At 32.8% G+C, this 27,007-nt stretch overlaps 1 protein-coding gene across 1 annotated transcript; it reads left to right on the forward strand.

Moving 5' to 3' along the window:
* Nucleotides 1-19,298: 19,298 nt before the first annotated feature.
* LOC150024684 (uncharacterized) lies at nucleotides 19,299-20,249 on the forward strand. The gene has a single exon (XM_090296097.1). The coding sequence runs from the start codon at nucleotides 19,299-19,301 to the stop codon at nucleotides 20,247-20,249; it is 951 nt and encodes a 316-aa protein (XP_090152223.1).
* The last annotated feature ends 6,758 nt before the right edge of the window (nucleotides 20,250-27,007 follow it).

Consider the following 27,007-nt stretch of genomic DNA (forward strand, 5'->3'; position numbering starts at 1 on the left):
GAACTTATGAGAAGAAGTAGCAAAGTCACACTTTTCATGTGAAGTCACACCTTCCATGTGACTTGTTTTTAGCGCCATTTTCAAATGGTTTGCATTTGGAATTTCCTACCTTAAATCTGGCCCTCTAATGCTATAAATAGAGGTGCTTGGGTCATGTAAAGCCACATTGAAATTGAGTAAAGTTACTCTACTCAAATTGAGTGAGAATTTGTGAGACTTGTTTCTCCTTTCCTAGTCTATCTTGTGAGTGTGTGGGAGCTCTCAAGTGGCGGCATTCCTCACTTATCTTGGAGTCTATTCATCTTCCAAGTGGCGCGAACACCTTCCCTAACTTAAACCACATAAGTTCTTCCTATATATCTTTCATCTTCCAATTCCATTTCCATAACATATCAATCTCTAAATATGTGTTGTTCATATGTTCTTGATTCTAATCGGTTTGTTTGTATTGTTTGCTGTTTTCCATTGGTTTAATTGTCTTGTTTTGGTGTTCTTGTTTCCGCACCCTAATTGTCATCCATTCATCACCTATAATTGTGTTTTTCCTTTGGTCTTTTGAAATGAACCTTCACATCTACTTAACACTTGTTAAGTTAATGTCCAGTGAGGATTTTCCTTAGACTTCTCACCATAATTGCTTAATGATTACCGATCCTAATTCTAAAATGTGTCACCTAATGAAGCAACCTAAAATCAACTCACATCAGTCGGTTCCAGTCATAGCTGTTGGAGAGTGTGGTGAGTGAGTTGGTGCCAGTTTCTATTTATCTTCCAAGTGACCTGAGATATGTTTTACATATTCCACAATGCCTAATCGATTAAGCTTATGAAACGCATAATCCATAATCGATTAACCCATAAAAAACAAGCATAATCGATTATCCATAACACATAATCGATTACCTTCTATTTTTTGGAGTATAATCGATTATGTTGTGTATGTTGATGGATGCATAGTCGATTATGCTGTTAAAAATGTGTTCATAATTGATTATGTCCATTTTATATTGAAAACTATGAATAATCATTTTTAAAGATAAACCATAATCGATTATGTTATTTTTTTTTATATTTTTCAATTTCATATTTTTGAATAACTTTTGTTTGTATTTTTTTAATTTTCATGTGGTTGTTTTGAAGTGTTCTCTTGGTGTAAATTTTTAGCAACACCTTCATCTTCGACCATCAGGTTATTGTGTTCTTCTCCATATACATAATTTTTTATTTAAATTTATATTTAATTTGTGTTTTTGTTGTATTCATGAATTTATACATGTTTATTTTTTATTTATTTAATTTATTTTATAATTGCTTAATTTGAATAACTTTATAGTTTAGTTGAAATTAATTTAAAGTCACTGTTATATTTATATTTTAGTTTATATTTTGATTAAGCTAAGCCTAGCCTTATGATTGAATGAAATCATAATATAAAGTTATTATATATTTTTAAAATTATTAATTAATATATATAAAAAATTGTTGTGAATTGTTATAAAGTAAAAGATTTTACATAATTTAAATTTGAAGTTATATTTATATATAGAAATTGTACTGGACAGGAATGCTCGGGACCTCGGTCCAGGTATTTGGGAGAGATCAGCTCGATGTTTGGGCTCAAGAGGTGGGTTGTGAGCTCGACCCAGATGTTGGTCCGCCTAGAAAAGGTAGTTAAAATATTTTATTTGTTATCATATTATTCTAAAGATGAAAGATATACTTGTTATTGTTTAAATCTGTTATAATATTATTCTGAAGATGAAAGATATAATTATTATTGTTTAAATCTGTTATCATATTATTCTGAAGATGAAAGATATAATTATTATTGTTTAAATATGTTATCATATTATTCTGAAGATGAAAGATATAGTTGTTATTGTTTAAATCTATTATCATATTATTCTGAAGATGAAAGATATAACTATTATTGTTTAAATTTGTTATCATATTATTCTGAAGAGAAAGAGATATTTTATCTCTTGTGATAATGTGCAAGTTAGTTATATATTAATTAATACATATTAGTTACATATTAATTAATAGTTGTTGAGAATAAAAGAGGAGAACCTGAGAATAATGGTGCACATGTTAAACATAATGTTTTCTTGCGGTTAGCACTTGAAGATAAGTGGTGCCCGTTAGCATGTGGTTTTTCTATTATTATTTTATGCTTTCAGTAGAGATTATATTCTCGTGAGTAAAATTTGTTGAACGAGTAAGCTGTAAAAGGGGCTTGAGACCCTAGGTAAAGGTACGCTGTTTCTAAATACTAGATTGAAACTGCATACTTATCTTATTTTCGTAAACTCTCACTGACTTGATCGTTGGAGTGTGATCAACAGGTAGAACCCCTCTGTCCCAACAGAGCCATGATCCAGTGCAACGAGAAGTTAACGGAACTTTCCACTCAAGTCAATCGGCGAGAAAGTCAACCGACGAGAACAAAAATTAATTAAAATTTAAATTAATTATCATATGTGAATAAAAGAAGTAAATATTTCATTTGAAATTGAATACTTATATTAATAAATTAATTATCCCTACTTTAAAAACTTTTACCCATTTTATGTAATTTATTATTGTATTTTGAGAAAAAAGAACATGATCAAATATAAGTTTTCTTTTGATATATTATTTTAAATTAGAAATATTAATACATTATTTAAAATTAGAAATATTAATATAAATATTTTTTTCTTATTAATCAGAATTAATTTAATATATTATTTAAAATTAGAATTATTAATATAAATATATTTTTTCTTATTAATAATAATTAGTTTCATACATTATTTGAAATTAGAAATATTAATATTGTAATAAAAATTTTGTTATATTTTTCTTATTATTCAAAATTAATTTTCAACATTATTTGAAATTAGAAAAACTGATATAAATATTGTTTTTATTATTATTTATAATTAATTTCATTCATTATTTGAAATTTGAAATATAAATATAGTTATCCATTTTTTGTTTTATTAATCAGAATCCAGAATCCATTTGAATATTTAAATTATGAAATTATAACTATTAATATAATTATTTTTTTATTAATCAGAAATGAAATGATACAGTATTTTAAATTAGAATTATTAATGTAATTAAATTTATTTGTTTTATTAATGAAAGTCCATTTAAATATTAAAATTATGAAATTAGAAATTGTATCAAACAGGAGTGCTCGGAATCTCCGAACCTCGGTTTAGGCATGGGGATATGTCAGCTCGACTATTGTGCCTAAAGGGTGGGTCATGAGTTTGATCCAGTTATATTGGTAAGCGCGATGGAGAATAATTGATGAGGACCTAGGAGAGAGTGCGCCTATTAACCAGGCCCAACCTCTGAGGAGGAAGACTAGGAGCATCCCTCAAGACATAAGGCTAGGTCAAGATTCTCCAATCACTGCCTGAGCACCTAGTTTGCCCTAGAGGATCACGCGGAGCACAACACAGACCTTGTGTGTTGAGCATCAGTTGGTTTCATTATTTTTAATTTCAGTATAATAGGTATCATTTAGCATAAAAGGAAGGGGTGAGCTATCATTTTCAGCTTGTTTTGACCTACCTTCTAGAATGTAGGATGATGGTGCGACATTGACCAAGTTCAGTACCTTAGCTGCACCATATTTTTCCTTTTTCCCATCATACCCCTCTTGCTTGTTTTCCAAGACTCATTCACTTATAAATAAGAGGCCTCCCTCATTGTATTTCTATGTTGAATTTTGAGAAGTAAAGAAACTCTGCATAATTTGTGTGAGCTTATACTGAGTGTATGAGTGAGTATCCGAGTTTAGATACCCTAAGAGATAAATGGATCATTCTTGGCGCAGTATGAGATGACCAAGATTAGAAAGATGCAACTATTCGAGTATACATTATGCGAAGCAATGCTTGGTGAGGTCAAGGTACGTGACCCTTGCCCAAGTCTGTGAAATGCACCTATATCCATCGAGAATGAGCATCGACTCGTTGCGGCTGTGGGGTATAGTTCATCAAAAGGTTAGTTATTTGAGAACCCCATGATTTCTTATGCTCAGTTTGTGCATAGAATTCTTGTTATTTTTATTACTTCAAGCTCAGAGAGTTAGCCTAAGTGTTAAATTGATATGCTAACAATAGTTGTTATGCTTAGGCTAATCGAAGTTTACTAAGTTAAATAACAAGGCATGCTCTGGCCTAAGCTAGTTGAAGTCTATTATGGCATGAATTCGCAAAGTTTCCAAAGCATTTATACATGACAAGGTAATTAGGATAGAAAGTAAAAGTGATAAATAAAAAGTGTTACATTGTTCAAGCTTTAAGAGAGTTACAAACAGTTGAAATATAAGACTACTCATCCCTTAATTGACCATCGACCATGGTTTTATCCGGGTCGAGTTGGGAATAATCAATGTTAGGGTAGAGTCTTGATGCTTCTTCAATGGCCACCTCAAATCCTACAAGGTAGGCTTGGGCGTCATCTTGCTTGCATGCCTCAGTTTCTTTGGAAAATTCTTCATCTTTTTTAGCCAGCTCTTCTTTGAGTTTATTGACCTCAACCAAGAGTCTGCCCCTTTCTGCAGCAGCCTCTTGGGCTTGGTTTCCAGCCTCCTTGGTCTTCTCGGCCAACTGTCGCTCAACTTCTTGTTGTAAATATTTTGTATGCTAGAGCTAACTTTGCAAGAGTTCCATCTCTTTGCGGAGCTCATATATCTCTTGGGCCTTCAAGTCCTTTGCCACCTTCCGCTCTTTCATTTTGGCAGTAGCCAAGCAACTTGTGGCAAGGGCTTGGCCGAATTGTCTTATGACTTCACGAACCAAGTGGTTTTCGTTGTGAGCCATAAGCCTTTTCTTCTCTTCGGCAGGAAGCAAGACTTCCTCAAGGAATGTGGGAGCGTTAAGGCTTTGGTCCCATAGATTTCTTCTTTTGGAGCTCTCTACTTCTCCCTCTCGGAAAACAATCATATATTGGGACAAAGTATGGCCTTCGAAGGGAGCAACATGCTGAGAGGGAGCACGCCCATCCGAGTGAGAGCGAGAGTGCTCGGTAGGGACAACGATTGCCTTCCTCTTTAATGTAAAGACCAGACCCGAGGTGGTTTACTCGTTGTCAGTTGAAGCTTGGGTGGTGGTGGCAACAATTTTAAGCTTTTGTGTTAAGGAATCCCTGGGCATGTTGGCAGTAGACCTCATCCTCTTGGCCATCTCCTCTAGCTCTTTCTTGTTGAATTTGGACAATATCCTTCTTACAAAAAAAAACAAGTGAATGGTTAGTATAGAAAGCAAAGGTTCGTCTCACTAAGGATAGGGAATGAGGAGTACCAATATAAGCCTTTAGAGCACCAGGAGTGAACTCTTTGCTTAGAAGGAAGGCGGTGTCAAAGACAATCTTCAAGCTTGACAGAAACTTGCAGACCTCTTGATCTGAGGGGGGCAAGTGAAGTGAGTTGATTTTTAGATGTTTTTATTTATGGTGACACTTTTACTTAAGATTGAGATTTTAACAATTAAGGGTGAGGACCTAAGGAAGATTCCCACTGGACACGACCTTAGCCAAGTGGTCAAGTAAGTGTGAAGGTTCACTTTTCAAAGGCAAAGATGAAAAACAAGATATAGTGAGGATGAGATGCAATTGCGGAATTGAAATGGGAAAAAGGTAAACATCAATGGTTGACATGGCCTCCCAAATGATTCACCATACTCATGATAACGAGTGAAACCCAAGAGCAACAAATAAGAGAACTAAGAGACAAAAAACATAAAATGGAACGAGAAAAACCAATTTGTGCGTGTTGGCCGCCACTTGAGAGGACATAAGCCTCACACTACAAAAAATTATGTATATAATGGCGGTTTTAGTATGGCGGTTATTAATAACCGCCATAAATATCCGTATAATACGACATTTTAATAACCGCCACAATTATCCTAAAAAAGTGTCATTTTGAACTGTCACAATTTTTCTTTGAAATACACACTTTCCCTTCAAAAAAAGTGTCATTTCCATATAATTTCTTTTTTCAAAAACCTCATTAATTTGTCTTGGAACCTCTTCACTCATAGAATCTCTCACTCTCCTCATATCCTCTTCACTCTCCAGAAACCCTTCACTCTCATGTAATCCTTCACTCACCACTCTTCTTTGCTTAAACCCTCAAACTCTTCCCTTCACTCTTCACTCTGCTCAAAACCCTCACTCTCACCACAAACACTTAACCCTCACCCCTGCGAAACCTTCACTCTTGCGAAGTGTTCACTCCCGCGAAATCTTCACCCTCGCGCTCTCTCACTTCACCCTCACTCTCCGCAAAACCTAACACTCCGCGAAACCTTCCCTTCACACATCGCCATTTGTTTTGTCCGCCATCGCTACCGGCTTGAAGGACGCATCCTCGCAACGATTTCAATCGTCATTGTCCCAACAGCCGTCGGCTTGCACGGTATCATTCGAGTATGATAAGGAAGTTGTGGACCTGCATGACAGCGATAAGACGATTATGTTCCACGCTAAAGATGCTTCTGATTTGCTCGATGGTGGGAAGAGAGAAGCCTTCGTAGATGAGGAAGGTGATGAGGGACATGTACTGGTACCAGGAGCTGAGGCGTCAACTATATTTTTAATTATCGTAAAATGAAGACATTGCTTTCGCGCTTGATCCATTCCACACATTCCATTTCCAAGATCAAGTATGCCTTGTATTCTTTGTAATCGTTATGTTCAGTAATTGTCTCGTTTTTTTGTTGTATATTCAATTCGATTATTTGCTTCTTGTTAATATTTTTCATTTTTTATTCATATATTATAAGATTTTTAAGTTTTTGTAACTACCTGATTGAAATGAAATTGAGGCTCTACCAAATTAGCAATGTTGCACATGATGTGCCATGGGGATAGCGGCTGCAATTTAAGTGCATCATGAGTTTAATTTTTTCTTTATGAATTCACTGTGTTAGGTTCAATACAAATGTGATTTGAATTGTATTTTCATTTTCTTAGGGGAGTTTAGCTTTGGCTGTGAAAATGGTGAACTTATCGTTTCTTTAGATTCCATCTCTTTATTGTTTAAGAGTTCCTTGTCTTTATGACAATAATCAAATGCTGATGAATTTTTTTTATTATATGCAGTACTAAAACTGCTTGCAGAAGTTTTATCATAACAGAGACTCTCAAATACTTTTATATTTAGCTCGTACCCATTATGAGGCTGAACAGTGGCAAGACTGGATAAAACAACTTTATTGAGACCCATCCATTTGGCACCATCAAACTATACTTTAAGGTTTGATGTTGGGGTTGCAATGCAAAAAACTTTCAGCACCAACATTCCAAAAAGCAAAGAGGATTGCGGATGAGGTAGTATTTTTATCCATTATTATGGAGATTTTCTTAAATGATTGTAGGATGTCTATTTTGATCTTCTATTATTCAAAGTTTCTGAAGTAAGAATATTGAATAAACTGCTTCGTAAGGAACACTTAGTTTGATCATGGAAAACGTACTTTAGTATATCATTAATAAAATTTGTTCATACCTGTAATTTGATTCTTAATCTATAAATACATTTAGAAGGTCATCAAAAGGGCTGGTAAATTAAACTGGAAACGTTATAGAAAATGGCAAAGTATCATTTCATCCTATACCAATACATTTATGGGATGACTAGATATATATACATGAGGTATCCTTCAAATTATTATTATTATATTATTATTATGTGCTTAGGATATGGCTGACACTAAAAATGACTAAAATTACACGTGAAGACAATTTTATGTCTTCACTATTATTTTGTTCTGTTTAAGAAAGCTACTAAATATCTGTAATGTAGGAGATGCTTTTTTTTTCCTACTATTATATAGTTTATGATGCTTAGTATAATATAGAATCAAGTGTTGAGCAATGTCTTCACTTTCTTACTTTAGTTTGCTTATTAAATAATATTTCGATATTGCGACATATTTTCTTTATAATTTATGCAACTGAGTGTAGGAAATATTTTCTTTGTACCTTATTTAATTGAGGTTATGCAACTTATAAATTATACTTTTAGGTTCCTATTTTTTTTCTTCTTGCCATACACATGATGATAATTTCTTTTATCTTTAAGTGAATTTTTAGGTACTCTCTATTTCAATAACTTCTTGCCAGGCATTATGAGCAGATCAAGAACAAATATGAAAACACATTTTAAATTCATGAAATGCAATCAACAACAGTCATCAGCAGAAAGCAGTGAATCAGAGAAATTCAAAGCTCGGGCAATATGATTAATAATATGAATGCTCGAAGATGAGCACAGGGAGTATAATCAAAAAGTTGAATGGTCGATGAAGGAGAATGGTAAAGAGGAAATACTTGTTACGATAAGTGGGTGAGAGAAAGAAGTTTTCTTTGTTGTAGAAGATATTGATGGTGCAAGAGGAAGAAGAAAGATTTGGGAAGAAGTTTTGAGAGAGCGAGCAATTTTCTGAAGAGTGAAAGATTGCGTGAGGAAGAAGACAAGAGGAGAGGGCTTTTAGAGATTTTGGGGAAATGGAACAGTGCAGTAGGAGTGAGAATTTCAAAGGGGAATGTAAAATGGCAATGCTTTCCCACCGTTGATGGAGGTGCCACGTGTACGCTTGGGATTGAGTGTGCTGAGGCGTCACCTTAGAAACGCTTCGTATACCGCGCCACACCTTCCCACTGAGAAACCGTCAGGTCAGCCGCCAAAGCACTCAAAAGCCTCTTCGCTTAGCCAAGCTCAACTCGAGCCTGGGGGGCTTGTGTACCGGGCAGGAGTGCTCAGGATCTCGAGACCTCAGTCTAGGAATGGGGGTAGGTCAGCTTGGCTATTGGACCCAAAGGGTGGGTCATGAGTCTGGCCTAGTTATATTGGTAAACCTGGTGGAGAATAATTAAAATAATAAGTTTTGTCATATATTGATGTTCTTGCCGGTTGACCTGGTCGCCAGTTGACTTGAAAGGCAAGCGGTGGCTCCTCCTATTCCTAGTGGATTTTGTGCTTCCCTGGGAAGCTGGAAGGCAGCTCCGTTGAAACAGAGTAGGCCTTAGTGTTGATTGCACTCCGACGATCAAGTCAATTTAGGGCTTATAGAAACAATAAGTAAGTAAGTAATGTCAGTCTTAGAAATAGTGTACCTTTACCAGGGATCTCAGCTACCTTTTATAGACTGCCTTTTAGGTTACCTCATTGTAACAACCCCTTCTCTCATGAGAGCTCTATCTCGAGTGAAAGTGGGCTTGAAAGGAAGCATTTTGTTACGTTGTTACACAATCTTAGTGTAACAACCACAAAGAATCTTACTCTTTGGAGTGCACAATCTTAACAGCATGGTCGCCAAGGGTACCAACTAATGTACCAGCATTACAGGGCCCATCTGTTATTGTGGGCACCCTATTCCTTTACGTACCATGCATGCAGCTTTTCCCTGAAAACCCTAGTGCCTTTGGGCCTTGGCGTCTTTAGAGGATATTTGCTTGTGCTAGACCCGAATGCACTATACACACCACATGTACTTTCTCGCTGACTAGGTCTTTCATATATATGGGTTTCAACCCACGCATCTCTGGGGGCTCACTATCTTGACCAGACCACCGAGCCGACCTGTCGATGCTTGTCGATGCCGATGTCCGATGTTCGATGTCTGGTCCTGTACAATTGATAAGAGGTTGTTAGTTAAATATATGTATGTTAATAGATAAGTGTATGCGTCAATATATTTGTAATTGTTAAATAAATAAACATATGCATAATGCTGTTAATTGAAAAGATAAAGTTGTTAATAAGTAGAGAACACCCAAGAATAAAGGTGAACAAGATTCTCTTCTGTTGTAGCACCGTGAGTGAAGGTGCCCATGAACAAAATGTTTTTCTGTTACGTATGCTTTCGTTTGAGATTATATTCTCGTGATTAAAGTTGCTAAACGAGTAAGCTATAAAGGACGCTTGAGACTCTAGGTAAAGGTACGTTGTTTATGAATACTAGACTGAAACTAAATACTTACCTTATTTTGTATGCTCTCATTGACTTGATCGTTGGAGTGTGATCAACAGATAGAGCCCCGTCTGTTCCAATAGAGCCACGTTCTAGTGTGACGAGAAGACGTAGAACATAATCTAGAGGAGACAAGTAAAGAGCGGAGCTTTCCACTCAATTCAACAGGAGAGAAAGTAAATTGGAGAGAACATAAATATTTATAATTATTAATTTTTTTATTAATTAGAATTCAAATGATATATTAATTTAAATTGTATATATTAATATAAATATCTTTTTTTGTTTTATTAATCAGAATCCAGAATTCATTTCAATATTTAAATTATAAAATAAGAAATATTTATATAATATTTTTTTAATCAAAATTGAAATCATAGAGTAATTTAAATTAAAAATATTTATCTATTTTTTTTGTTTATTAATCAGAATCCATTTTACTATTGAAATTTTAAAATTATAAATATTTATAAATTTTTTTATTAATTAGAATTAAAATAATAGAGTAATTAAAATTAAAAATATTTATCTAATTATTCTTTTTGTTTTGTTAATCATAATCCATTTTAATACTGAAAATTTAAAATATTTATATATTTTTTATTATATTACAATTGAAACCATCGAATATTTTAAATTAAAAATATTTATATAATTAGTTAATTTTTGTATTTTAGTGTTAACATGCTTATATTTGATATATAACATGTTGTTATTGGTTATTATTTTTAGTTTTCAAGATAATTGTAGTGATGTACACTAGTGCAAAATGTATAAACAAGTGCGGTTTATTTAGTGCGGTTTTGCGTTCAAATGCTTTCGTAAAAAACGCGGTGGCATTTTTGTAATTAAGTTCATTTACAAGTGCGGCTATTAGTAAAACTGCACTTGTAAATCAAGCGTTTGGATTTACAAGGGCGGCTATTTGTACAGTCGCCCTTGTAAATTAAAACGCTTTGATTTACGAATGCGGCTTTACAAATAGCCGCCTTCTTAAAACCTTTTTAACCCTAATTCAGAAACGCATCACTTACGTTTTGATACTCTCCTTTCTCTCGCACTTCGTTTCTCTTATGTGCTTCCTCCATTAACTATGCTTCCTCTTTTTTTCCTATTTTTTTTGCATTGTCTTCGTGCCATCGGTAAGCATTGTCTTCCTCTCCTTCTTCACCATTGATTTTTGTATGTTTCGTCTTTATCTTATGTTTTGTCTTATGTCATTGCTAAGGTCATGCTTGGGAAGGTTTTTGTTTGCGCTTTTTGTTGTGCCTTCCTCGTCGCTGTTGCCGCCGTGCTCCGTCATATATTTGCGTTTCATTGAAGAATTTTTATTTTTGTTTTTTGGACTTCCATTGGGATGAAATACGAAGATGTATAATATGGATGCACCAAGAGATCAAAAGAAATGCTAAAATAATGACCATGTTCTTCGGAAAATATCAAAGTTGAGAACTTTTATTAAAAACCCAATCTACAGCGAAAAAGAAAAGAAACCGTAAACGTCTCTCGTAAATGCGATTTATAAATGCGGCTATGTAAATAGTTGCATTTCTAAATCGAATTTACAAATGCGACTATATATATAGCCGCCTTCTTATCTCTTTCATTTACAAATGTGTGCTCATCAAATGCGGTTATATAGCCGCCCTTATAAATGTAAAATAGTCGCACTCATTTTGCTTTTCTGCACCTGTGGTAGTTTTACATCGAAATAATAACTGTAATCATAATTGTAAACGTATGTACATTCATAATGACAAATGTTGTACTCATACTTACCCGTAATCATGGTTGTCGATGAAAAGATAAACGTTGCATGCATAACGATATGAATTTTGCAGTACAATTTGATCGGCAGAGATGGCAGATTTTGAGGACACAGTTGCAGTTTATAACGATTTTGCTTGTGCGAACATGAATCTAATTGCAGAAATACAACAACAAATTAAAAAAAAATTAAATTTGCATTAGTGATGATCCTTTGTATGATTGCTTCTGGAGTGAATTTGTTACGTGTGGTACGTCATAAACGAACACTTATTCATAATGTCTTGAGTGCGATTTTCAGGTTAGAGGCAAAATTCTTAATTCAACCACATGTTACTGTTGTCCAACCGCAAATCGTAAACAACAACCAAATTTACCCCTACTTTAAGGTTTATTTATGACAAAATTATTTTAAATTTTGAATAATGTCTTATGTATTTATGTTTAATTAAAATTGTGAATTTTAATTTTCATTAGGATTTTTTAGGGGCCATAGATGACACTCATGTACATGTTAGATGTAGCGATGCACCTTGCTTTCGAGGTAGAAAAGATTGGCCAACCTAAAACATATTTGTAGGTTGCAATTTTGACATGAGATTCACATATGTCCTGTCCGGTTGGGAAGGAACTGCCTTAGATTCAAGGATATTGAAAGACACTTTGATACGAGACGTCCTTTGCTTATTCCAGAAGGTCAATTTTAGATGTTTAGGTCTGCAAAACAATAAATAGGTCATACTATTCATTACTAATGCAGGTTTCCATAATGTTTGTAGAAAAATACTATCTTGATGATGCCGGTTTTATGTTAAAACAAAAAATAATAACACCTTATCGTGGGATTAGATACCATTTGAAAGAATATCCAAGAAAAGGTCCACAACAGGCTAAAGAGTTGTTTAATCATCGATATCCGTCACTTAGAAATGTAATTGAAGAGACTTTTGGTGTAATGAAAAAGCGTTTCCGAATTATAGCTAGTGGGACTGAGCCATGTTACGGTGTCGATACTATGACAAATATAATTTTAGGTTGTTGTATTTACATAACTTTTTTCACGGAGTCGACAACGATGAGTCTTTTATATAAGAAGTAGACCGTGAATTTTGGCAAAAAGATGTATAAGTTTTAGCTTCTCAAGCTCGTGAGGATGATTATAGGCTAGGTTTACATATTAGAAACACTATAGCCAACGAAATGTGGCAAGATTATGTAAACAACTAATTTGATGTAATTAAATGTGCTTTCTTTTTTTGCAACTATGTTTGTTCTCCTAACTTAATTTAAGTTATTTAGATGGATTGTGGGAAAAATGTTGTTTCAGATTCATCTTACGCTTATCGAGAGTTCACAAAGTGAATGGCGAGGATGGACTTAACTCTTCTGAGTGAATGACGAGGATGGACTTAACTCTTCTAAGTGTCATATGGTAGAGGAGGCACAATGAGGTTCTAGAATTGACGATAGGTGAACGACTCAAGGGTATAATAACATTGTGATGGCTTTACACGAGGTTGGACTCTTTCCTATTAAAAATAATCATGTGAAAAATTGTCAAAAAAGCTTGAAGGACAAGTGGATGGAGGTACATGATTTCCTTAGTGGACTGATTGGTTTCACATGGAACCATACCACTAAATATTTTTAAGCCAAGGATGAAGTTTGGGATGACTTGATAAAGGTACCATAATAAGTATTTGTTAGGTATAATTACCTTATTTGTCCCTACATTTAGGGTCAATATTCAATTTAGTATAGTGATTTAAAAAAAATGAATTTAGTCCTTATGTTTTTTAAAATGTATCCAAATTGGTCATTTCTATTAAGTCGCACCTTACAGCGTCAAGTGTTGCTTATGTGGTAGAGAGAAGTGGGATTGGGTGTTCTGTAAGGTGTGAGGTGTCAAGTGACATGGATTGAGAGATTTGTTTAGTGAAAAATCAATTGGGGGTTAGGGTTTTTTGAATTGCAATTGGGGGTTAGGATGTTTTAATTGCTAGTTAGATAACATCTAATATGTGGCATCTTTGTAGGCGAAGCCATCTATAGCGAAATGGCATGTCTATCCCATCCACCATTACAATTTAATGGATGACTTGTGGTGTAATGAAAGAGCCATTGAAAGTAGAGTGAGGACAACCCACTAGGAAAATTCACCTTCAGACACAACACATTTCAGTGTTAACCTAATTGATAATAATATGGATTATATCCCGGAGCAACCGAAGTTTGAAGTTGCAGATGGTGACATCCCCCGATCACTTGCCCCACATGTTCAATCAGCTGACACTCCATCAAACACTCCATTTGTGCCTTTTGTGGCCTTTGGTGGCACATCTTCGTGTAGAGGATAAAAAAGAAAAGGTCCCACCATGGACATAATTGATAAACATTTTTTTCTATTGAATTCTAATATTCAACAATGTTTATCCTCAATTAACCAGGGAAATCAAACGACTCAGAGTTCGTTGACATTGCTCGTGTACAAGCAACCGCAACACAAGATGTAGCTGAGGAAATCGGACAAAGAAACGACTTATATGGTCAACATGTATGCCATCAACATCACCATACATTGTACCAGTTCTCTAAGTCTGATATTTGGGCTATGCTAGTGGAGCTAAATATCCTGGATGAACAGGTGATGGATTAATGCTACGAGTTTCTGTGTGAAAATCTAGTCAGAGTTAAGAAACTATTTGGGATGGCATATGAGCGCGATTTGCATTTATGACTCAACGTTGATTTCATGTCTTTAACGTGTATTTTGGGGTTGTATTCGATTTAAGTTGTATGTATTTTGTTTATTGGATAATTCTGTTTTAGAACTTGTAGTATCGTGTTTTAGGACTTGTAGTATTGTGTTTCAGAACTTGTAGTATTGTGTTGTTGGATGACTTCAATATTGTGTTTTAGAACTTGAGTATTGTGTTTGATAACATGTACTATTAAGTTTACGAACTTTTAATCACTTTGGTTTAATTTAAATTATGTTTCATATTTGTTGTCATGAATAATTAATTTCTTTATACTAGGTTATAATTGCATTATTCATGGCATCATCATCCATGAAAAGGCAGAGAACCTGTATATGAGAAAAGGTTTCGTGGGAGACTAGTGTTATCAATGATGAAAACCCATCCAGTCTCGAAACATTTTCCATTTATCACCATACCAGGGTTTCAATTTCAAAACCATTTGAATTTCCAAGGATTACAACCATTCCTTGGAATGAAACTTTCATATTATGAGGACTTGGTCAAAGTATTTTACACAAATCTTAAGTTCATAGCTACTGGTGACCTTTCTATTGAGATTAGCTCAAAACAAATTGACATAAGACAAATGGATTGGGTGAATGTGGCAAATCTGAGGTATAATGGAATTAAGTTAACCCCTGGTACCATCCCTTAGGGAGTAAATTATGAACGATTAGTGGCGCTATCATCCATGATTTGAACCGGTACAAGGTGAAAATGTCAGAAACGTAGATAGTTTGAATATGAATGACAAACTACTTGATGAAAATCCATCCAACCTTGAAACTTTTGGCTAAGAAGATTGGAAGTAGAAAAAGAGCTTAGAAGACTCTCATCTTAGGGATAATTAATTGTTGTCTGCTATTCCATTTTTATCTAGTTTTATAAACATGGTATAGAGTAGGGTTTAAATAGAAAAAGAAAGATTCTAGCTAGAGTTACAATTGGGCATCCTTGGACCCAATGAAACTCTAGATCATCTAGGGTGCACAAATAAATTACTAGAGTGTAAATAGAAAGCATTGAGTGGCAAGGAAGACATAAAATTCCACATGTCATCAGGATTCCCACAAATGCTAAAAGACCATTTATCTTCATGGGAATGGAGAGGATTCTCTCCAATTAGAGGAGGATACTTATCAACCTCTAATTTGAAAGGATTTGCTCCAATTAGAGAGAGTCAATTGTCCTTCTATAAGTGAAAAGTTTTTAGGGTTAAAACTTTCACTTTTGATGCCTATAGCACTATAAATACAAGTGCTAGGCCCCTTGTAAATTAACTTAGATTTGATTAAAGAATTGCTGTCGAAATTTGTGCACATCTTGTCTTCTTTGCTCACTCTTTGCTAGCACTAATTTTGTGTCTAGCTTAGAACTTCTTAGGAGTTGGCCTCACCTTTCTTAAGCTTTATTATCATTCTCCATACATCAATACTTCATGGTTTCTTTCACTTATTTTATCCACCCAATCCCACCAAATTCCACACCCCAAAAATACAAAACAAAAGACTCATAGAAATGCAAGCTAGAGTTTTCATGTTATGGTGAATAAAAAATGTTATATTGATTAATTGACCTCATTATATCATGCAAAACATGATGAAATGTCGGGATAACAACATGCCTCTATTGTATGCCATTTTGGTAACACGTATCATGCATGTGTGTGGGTTGGACTTATCAAATGATGCATCAATAATGCTATGATGAAATCATTACTTCGAGAAGAAAACTATGAGGAAATTAAATATCTTCCACGTAAATGGTGTTTGACAAATTGGTAGGCTTGATAAGGTAGATGAAGAACATGATGAAGACCTACCATTGCTAGAAGAACATATTCAAAGCGGTAAATCTCAACCCTCAATCCCCCATGATGTGCAAATGTTAACCCAAATTTGGGATGGGATAAAAAACATTCAGGAAAGTATGACCACCATGAGGTTGGATAATAATACATGTTATTTAATATTAATATTTTATTGTTGTTATTTAATATTCATATTTTATTGTTAGGCATTATCATTTAATATTCCTTCGAATGTAAGTTCTGCAACGTTTTGTTTACACTATCCATTAATCAAAATTAGGTTTCATTACCTTTTTTGGAGAATCGAGAGCATTTCTACAGTGAGCTTCAATGTCTACGTATCACTCGTCATCATCATGTAGTTGTATGGGCTATGGTGTGTAGAAACTTTGTACTTTTAACCATGTGGTTGGAGCACGAGTGCCTTCATTGCACCTATTTGCATTTGTGGATATTTTGTTGTTTTGAGAACAACAAGAACTGAAAAAAAATGCTGGAAAGCGATTTTGGGATTGTCCTAAGTACAAGGTAACATTTATTCAATTAGGTTTCATGCAAACTTAACAATGCTATGTCAAAGTTATTCATTATTTTCATTTGATGCTTTTCTTCAAAACAGATTAGAAGTGACATGGTCCTAAACTGTAATTTCTTCAAATGATACATTAAAGATGTTGTCGATGAAAGAAATGCAATTAATGTCAGACAAAGGAATAAGATATGTCTTTTAGAAAAACGTTTGAAAGTCTCCACAAAAAAAAATTAAGATGTTGTTAGAGGGGTTGCTTTCTTTTTCTAATTAACATTATTATGTTCTTAATTTTGTTAAAATTTCCATGACATGAACATCTCTCACCTTTTGAATTATGTAATGACTTTATGTATTTTTGCCTTTAATGAATGACTTTATTTTTTTCATTATTTTATACCATACAAATTCAAATAAAGAATGATACATGAAATATAAGATATCATTTTTCTATGTTATTAATTCATATATCATAATATTTTTAAATTTTAAACATAGAAAAAATTTATGTTAGCCAAATTTTAAATACTCATTTACTTTTAAAATATATTAATTTTTTAATGATAATAATGAAAATTATCATTAATATTAATATTTTTATATAAATAATATATATACCTAATATATATAATACAAATGAAATAATCATAAATAACATTCAAATTATCTAAATACATAAATTTAACTAACAAAAATATTAAATTATATTATTAATAAAATTAAATAATTAAATGAATAATAAAATAAAATTTTAATATAAAAATATTTAAAATATTTATTTTATTTTATTTTATTTCCATTTTACATTATTTTATTTTTTTATTTATAATTTTAGTTTTCCATTATTTTAATTAATTAAAATCTACACAAAAATAATGCATATTTAATTTTTAAATTTTTTTATACACAAGGGTGAATTTGTAATCTTATATTTTCACGATTAAAAATAATTAAATATACCCTCACAATCATCACATCACTCATATACTATACAAGCCAGACCTCGGTCATCGGCCTGAGAGAGAGACATCGGACATCGGTTGACTCATAGCAATAGCGAGCCACGTAAGCTGGGTCCCACAAAAAGCATGAGTTAACACTCAGATACCAGAAAAGACCTAAGTCACAAGAGGGTCATGCATGGGGTGTGTATGGTACATTCGGGTATGGCACAAGCAAGTGTTCCCTGGAGGCGCTAAGGCTTGTTAAGGTTAGGGTTTCCAGGGAAAGACTGCATGCATGGCACGTGAATACTTAAGGCACCAAAAGAAAAGATGATGCCGCAGCGCTGGTACATGAGTAGGTACCCTGGCGGCTACGCTGTTAGGTCTATGCACTCCAGAAAAAGGAAGTCCTATGCGCTAGATTACGCTAAGATTGTGTAATAGCGATGTAAGGACATTCTCCCAGGAACCCTAAGCCCACCAAGAGACGTGGGAACAACACAAAAGTAACCCTAGACACAACCTATAAAAAGGGTGGTAAGAACCCTAACAAGGTACGTCGTTTCTAAGACTGAAACTATTGTCACACACATTACTGTTTCTTTAGCCCTTACTGACTTGAGCGTCAGAGTGCAAACGGTCGTAAGGGCACCATTTGTCTTTACAGGTGAAGCGTTCTTCTAACCAGGGAAGTTCAATTCCAGACGGAGGCAAGCAGGGCCAAAAGGTGTCGTTCGAGTCAACCCGCAACCAAGTCAACCGGCGAGAACATTTGGCGCCCACCGTTGAGCCCAATAAAACTAGGTCCCATTCACAATCGTGTTGAGAGCCACCAACAACATGAGGAGCACCAGGTAAGGATCCGCTGCGTCCTTAGGAGGGGTCAATGTCACCATGCCACAACTCATGGAGACCATACACGCCCTTCAAGAGGCGGTAGCAACGTCCAGAGTCGACCAAGATCGCTTCCAAGTTGATCTGGCCGCATCACAAGCGAATAATGAAGAGTTGCGCAGAACCAATATGGAATTGCGCAGGAATTTGCAGAATGTAGGAGAACGCATCGTGGATGAGCGAGCCCCACCGTTGCCAGTAAGGGCTCACCCCATGCCATTCTCTCAGGTGATCATGGACGCTGTGATACCAACTATGTTCATGGGCCCGAAGGTCACTTTTACAAGTGTAGAGGACCCAGAGGCGCATATCACAGTGTTCCACACCCAGTTGATGCTTTCAGGAGGCTCCGACGCTGTGTACTGTAAGCTATTCATGAGCACGCTGGCAGAAGCAGTGTTGGACTGGTTTGTCAGCCTTCCTGACGAACATATTACCTCATTTGATCAATTCACAAGGCTATTCAGAGAAAAATAAATTGTCAACCGGGCTCCCCCTCCAATCTCTTACGATCTCTTTGACGTAAGGCAATACCAAGGAGAGTCATTAAAAGAATTTTTAAACAGGTTCGGAGTACAAGTGGTGAAACTACACACCAAGGATGAAGCCATGACGGTGCACGCCTTCACCAAAGGAATGCTGTCAGGACCCTTCTGCGACTCGGTGATAAGGTGTTGCTCAAAGACATTTTGCGAGATCAGGCGTCGAGCTGTGGCACAGATCGTCGCGGAGGATCGGGTCACAAAAAAACGCGGTAGCGTTGGCCTTGTCCGACTCTGGGGAATAGGTCGTCCTCAACCCATGAGGGTACATGAGGCCACGACGAAGAAGAAGGCCCAAGGAGCCCAACCACCGTACAAAGCAAGGAAGTCCCAAACTAGGGCACGAACGAGAGAGAACACCCCACCCAGACACAATTTTTGGGTGGAACTGAAGGATCTGATCACCATCCTCGATGTGCCCAACAAATTAAAGCCGCCACCAAAGAATGATAAGAGGCTAGGGCCCAGTAAAAACGCTTGGTGCGAATTCCACCAAGCCCTTGGCCACAAGCTACACAATTGTCTGGCATTGGGATTCCTATTGGATGAATTGGTAAGAGGAACTTTCTTGAAGGACTACCTACAAGAGTCGCAGGGGGCCTTGACGACAGCGCCCCCAACAGGAGATCATGGGTACGAGGTGCCTATACATGGAGAAATCAACACCATCGCGGGACGATTCTCTAGAGGAGGTTGTACCGCCTCCCAGCGTAAGAAGTACGCCAGAGGAGTGATGACAGTGGAAGGGCAGAGGTCGGATCAGACGCCCGAGCCCGACCTCGTCTTCACCAGGATCGACTTGCAGGATGTGGTCTCACATGACAATGACCCCATGGTGATCTCAGCAGTTACAGCAAGCAGAAAGGTACACCGCGTCCTAGTAGATCAAGGAAGCTCGACCGACGTGATGTTCTGGTCGACTTTCAACAAATTGCAGTTGTCTCCTAACCAATTGATGCCTTACGTGGGATGTCTGTATGGTTTCGCTGGAGACCAGGTGGAAGCGCGGGGCACATAGAGTTGAGGACGACCTTCACAGACGGCGCAGCGTCCCGCACCGCCAACATCAGGTATTTTGTCGTTAACGCTCCTTTGGCCTATAACATTATTTTGGGCAGACCTGCTTTGAACAGGATAGGAGTAGTGGCCTCGTCGAGGCATATGAAGATGAAGTTGTCTTCCCTTGAAGGAGCCGTAATCACCATGAAGTCTGATTAGAAGGAGGTCAAGAGGTGTTACGAGAACAACCTCAAGACAAAGAGAGGAGTGTGCTTAGTCACCACCCAACCTCCAAGGGAAGAAGGGGTCACCCGACTCGAGATCGCCAGGGAGAGACGACCCGAGCCTGCAGAGGAGGTGCTGGAGAGGGAGATCGAGGGTAAGAAGTTCAAGCTTGGCAGATCTTTGGGCCAAGAAGCACAGGACCAGATTGCCGAGGTCATAGTGCCGCACATGGTTGCTTTCGCATGGTCAACCTCAGGCATGCATGACATCAACCCCGATTTCCTATGCCACCGCCTCACCATGGACCCAAAGGTCTGACCTGTCTGTCAGAGACGAAGAAAGTTCATTGACGATAGCCGACATGTCATCAGAGAAGAGACCCAGAAACTGTTGAACGTTGGCCACATTAGGGAGATACAATACCTAGAGTGGCTGGCGAACGTAGAGTTGGTCAAGAAGGCCAGCGGGAAGTGGAGGATGTATGTGGACTTCATGGATCTTAATAAAGCCTGTCCAAAGGACTCCTACCTGCTACCCAGCATCGACGCCCTGGTAGACAATGCCTCGGGGTGTAGACTCCTTAGCTTCCTGGATGCTTTCTCGGGGTACAACCAGATTCGCATGCATCCTAGGGACGAATGCAAGACGACATTCATGACAGAGCTCTCCTGCTACTGCTACAAAGTGATGCCCTTCGGGCTCAAGAATGCAGGGACGACCTACCAGCGATTGATGGACAGAGTACTTGTGCCCATGATAGGGCGGAATGTCCAGGCATACGTGGACGACATGGTGGTCACCTCCCAGGTGAAAGACCAACATGTCGTCAATTTGGAAAAGCTATTTACAACAATAGCTAGATACAGGTTGAAGTTGAACCCCGAAAATTGTGTGTTTGGGGTGGAGGCAGGCAAGTTCTTAGGGTTCCTACTCACTGAGCTTGGATAGAAGCGAACCTAGAGAAGTGCGCTGCAATCATAGCTATGCGTAGCCCGATCTCGGTGAAGGAAGTGCAACAGTTGGCAGGGCGGATGGCCGCTCTGTTCAGATTTGTGTCAGCGAAGGGAGATGAGGAGCATTTCTATTTCCAATGCCTCAAGAGAAATATCAGATTCATCTGGACCAAGGAGTGTGAGGAGTCATTCCTCAAATGGAAGGAGTACTTGGCCAGCCCCCCAGTATTGTGCAAGCCACAGCCAGGCACACCACTTCGAGTGTATTTCGCAATCACAAATTGGGCTATCAGTTCGGTTTTGGTCCAGGAGCAGGATTAGGTACAAAAACCAATATACTTTGTAAGCAAGGTGTTGCAAGGGCCTGAGGTCAGATATCAAGCCATAGAGAAGGCTGTTTTGGCCGTAGTGTTTTTAGCGTGGAGACTTCGCCACTATTTCCAGAGCTTCACTGTGATTCTGATGACAGACCTTCCCATTCGTAAGGTCTTACAAAAGTCTGATGTGGCAGGAAGAATGGTGCGTTGGGCAGTGGAGTTATCAGAGTTTGATGTGCAGTATGAACCCAGGGGCCCTATCAAAGGCCATGTTTATGTTGACTTCGTAGTAGATGTGATAACTTTTTCTATTTGGATGATATGGCGTATGAGGAATTATGCTCGTTTTCAGGATAAGATTGAGGTTTCTAGGGCTATTTTGGTTATTAAAGATTTAACTTGTCTAGTGGGTAATTCGTCTAAGCTTCAATGAAAAATGATATGTTCGATTTCAATGTGCTCAAGTTTTTTGGTATTAACACTCGTACTGGTAAAGTTTTACGTCCTCTTCCTGTTAGATGGGAGTTTCCTTCACCAGGCTGGGTTAAAATTAACACAGATGGGGCTGCTAGGGGGTATCCTGGTCTTGCTACTTGCAGAGGTATTTTTCGTGGGAGTATGGGGGAATTTATTGAAGCTTTTTCTGCATTTCTTGAAGTTCAGACTGCTCTGGTTGCTGAGTTTTATGTGGTTATACATGCTATGGAGGAAGCTCAAAAGATGGGGCTTACTAATGTCTGGTTGGAATGTGATTCTGCTTTGGTTTGTGCTGCGTTTACTGCTAAGACAACTGATCCGTGGATGCTTCGTAATCGATGGAATGCTTGTCTTAATTACTGTGGGGAAATTAGGTTTACCGTTACTCATATTTTTCGTGAAGGAAATGCGTGTGCTGATAAGTTGGCTAATTTAGGATTTTTTTCATAGAGAGCCTTTTCTTTGGTATAATAGGCTTCCACCTTGTCTATTCTTAGAATTCTTTATGAATAGGTATAGTCTACCTATGTATCGTTTTTGTTAACATATGGGTTTTGGTCTAGTCCCCCCGTATTTTTGTATTTTCTTTCTTTTTTCTTTTGTTCAATAATACTTTTTTCATGTGATGGTAAATGATTGTTGTAACTTGAGGTGTCAGCCTAGCTGAGATCTTAAGTTTCATAGTGATACCTAACATGGAAGCTTTTATTTAAAAAAAAAATTTGCTTTTTGAATTTTAGAACTATATTTAAAAAAAGTCATTTAGTTTATTTTAATTTAGTGAACTATTATCTTAAGTAACGAAGGAAATGAATATTAATAAAGTTTTATCATTTAAAAAGTGTATCAACTCAATTAAAATCAGTTAGGAAAAATATATGAATTTTTAGTAAATATTATTTTTTAGTACATTATTATTAAAAATTTATTTAAAACATGTTAAGATGAGTAAATTGACTAAAAATAATAATAATAATAATAATAATAATAATAATAATAATAATAATAATAATAATAATAATAATAATAATAATAATAATAATAATAATAATAATAATAATAATAATAATAATAATAATAATAATAATAATAATAATAATAATAATAATAATAATAATAATAATAATAATAATAATAATAATAATAATAATAATAATAATAATAATAATAATAATAATAATAATAATAATAATAATAATAATAATAATAATAATAATAATAATAATAATAATAATAATAATAATAATAATAATAATAATAATAATAATAATAATAATAATAATAATAATAATAATAATAATAATAATAATAATAATAATAATAATAATAATAATAATAATAATAATAATAATAATAATAATAATAATAATAATAATAATAATAATAATAATAATAATAATAATAATAATAATAATAATAATAATAATAATAATAATAATAATAATAATAATAATAATAATAATAATAATAATAATAATAATAATAATAATAATAATAATAATAATAATAATAATAATAATAATAATAATAATAATAATAATAATAATAATAATAATAATAATAATAATAATAATAATAATAATAATAATAATAATAATAATAATAATAATAATAATAATAATAATAATAATAATAATAATAATAATAATAATAATAATAATAATAATAATAATAATAATAATAAAATAATAATAATAATAATAATAATAATAATAATAATAATAATAATAATAATAATAATAATAATAATAATAATAATAATAATAATAATAATAATAATAATAATAATAATAATAATAATAATAATAATAATAATAATAATAATAATAATAATAATAATAATAATAATAATAATAATAATAATAATAATAATAATAATAATAATAATAATAATAATAATAATAATAATAATAATAATAATAATAATAATAATAATAATAATAATAATAATAATAATAATAATAATAATAATAATAATAATAATAATAATAATAATAATAATAATAATAATAATAATAATAATAATAATAATAATAATAATAATAATAATAATAATAATAATAATAATAATAATAATAATAATAATAATAATAATAATAATAATAATAATAATAATAATAATAATAATAATAATAATAATAATAATAATAATAATAATAATAATAATAATAATAATAATAATAATAATAATAATAATAATAATAATAATAATAATAATAATAATAATAATAATAATAATAATAATAATAATAATAATAATAATAATAATAATAATAATAATAATAATAATAATAATAATAATAATAATAATAATAATAATAATAATAATAATAATAATAATAATAATAATAATAATAATAATAATAATAATAATAATAATAATAATAATAATAATAATAATAATAATAATAATAATAATAATAATAATAATAATAATAATAATAATAATAATAATAATAATAATAATAATAATAATAATAATAATAATAATAATAATAATAATAATAATAATAATAATAATAATAATAATAATAATAATAATAATAATAATAATAATAATAATAATAATAATAATAATAATAATAATAATAATAATAATAATAATAATAATAATAATAATAATAATAATAATAATAATAATAATAATAATAATAATAATAATAATAATAATAATAATAATAATAATAATAATAATAATAATAATAATAATAATAATAATAATAATAATAATAATAATAATAATAATAATAATAATAATAATAATAATAATAATAATAATAATAATAATAATAATAATAATAATAATAATAATAATAATAATAATAATAATAATAATAATAATAATAATAATAATAATAATAATAATAATAATAATAATAATAATAATAATAATAATAATAATAATAATAATAATAATAATAATAATAATAATAATAATAATAATAATAATAATAATAATAATAATAATAATAATAATAATAATAATAATAATAATAATAATAATAATAATAATAATAATAATAATAATAATAATAATAATAATAATAATAATAATAATAATAATAATAATAATAATAATAATAATAATAATAATAATAATAATAATAATAATAATAATAATAATAATAATAATAATAATAATAATAATAATAATAATAATAATAATAATAATAATAATAATAATAATAATAATAATAATAATAATAATAATAATAATAATAATAATAATAATAATAATAATAATAATAATAATAATAATAATAATAATAATAATAATAATAATAATAATAATAATAATAATAATAATAATAATAATAATAATAATAATAATAATAATAATAATAATAATAATAATAATAATAATAATAATAATAATAATAATAATAATAATAATAATAATAATAATAATAATAATAATAATAATAATAATAATAATAATAATAATAATAATAATAATAATAATAATAATAATAATAATAATAATAATAATAATAATAATAATAATAATAATAATAATAATAATAATAATAATAATAATAATAATAATAATAATAATAATAATAATAATAATAATAATAATAATAATAATAATAATAATAATAATAATAATAATAATAATAATAATAATAATAATAATAATAATAATAATAATAATAATAATAATAATAATAATAATAATAATAATAATAATGTCTCTTGCTTGAAAATGAAGCTGCTACTCGAGAGCAAGAGTTTCAACTTGAGCAACCAATTGAAAGTTTTGGACCCATCTGTTCTTTCAATTTTATCTGAGATTAGGAGCGCTAAATGTTAAAACATTAATATCTTACTGCCTTATTTTTGTTAATGTTGTTATTCTAAGTATTTTTTTTTATGTTTTTTTGTTTTTGGCCCCTTATGGGACTTTTACTAGTACCTATATAATTTTTTACTCTTTGTAAACGTTTGTATTGTACACTCGTCCTTTGATTAATGAAATCCTCTTTTACTCATCTTTTCTCTTTCTCGAAGTTTCTTCTTCTTTTTTCTTTCTCTGAACTCCTTTGTGCTCACGGTTCTTGTTTTGTCACCCTTTTTTTTACTGTAAGTGATCATTTTCATGACTAAATCAAGGTTTTCACAAATAACTGTAGACAATTTTCCTGAGGTAATTATGTCATCCAGTGTTTTGGGTTATAGTTTTAAGGAGTTTTTGGGGTCATCAGCGAGAGATATATAAGTTAGTTTGAGGGTGTAGTAGAGGCTATGAATTTGAGTTTGACCGAGAGTGTCCAAAGATATGCAGTGGGAATAACCACCGGACCTATAGAGGTAGCTGAGGAGGTTCCTTTTGTTGCTACCGAGGAAGTAGCAAAGAAGGTTGAAGAAAGTTTTTTTGAGATGAGGACATGAATGGGTTGATTACGATATCTGGGAATAATTTTGAAGTATTGATCGACGTTCGTTCTTAAGTCTTTTGTTGCCAACGTAGATATCTTGGAGGAGGGTATAGAAGATGAGGTGATTTGTTTTTGTTGTTGTTAAGCAATTGACAATGTATGCCATGGTTGAAAGAATTCAAAAGATGATTTTTTTTCTTCTTCTATGCATGTTTGCTTACTCATGTTCATGTTCAATTTCTGCAGGACAAGTTCACTATAGGGGTGTTTCGTCTGCTTAACATGTGTCCTTCATAGCTTCACCCTAACAGTTGGACTTCTCTTCCAGTGTTTCACATTTTATGTTTAGAATTGAACGTGAGAGATGCCCCTCAAGTCTTTCTACACTATTACAATACTCATCCTGGCGAGTGAGTATGTTGGTTA

The sequence above is a fragment of the Phaseolus vulgaris genome, chromosome 10 (genome assembly GCF_051622355.1).
Source record: "Phaseolus vulgaris cultivar YP4 chromosome 10, ASM5162235v1, whole genome shotgun sequence".
In the NCBI taxonomy this organism is placed as follows: Eukaryota; Viridiplantae; Streptophyta; class Magnoliopsida; order Fabales; family Fabaceae; genus Phaseolus; species Phaseolus vulgaris.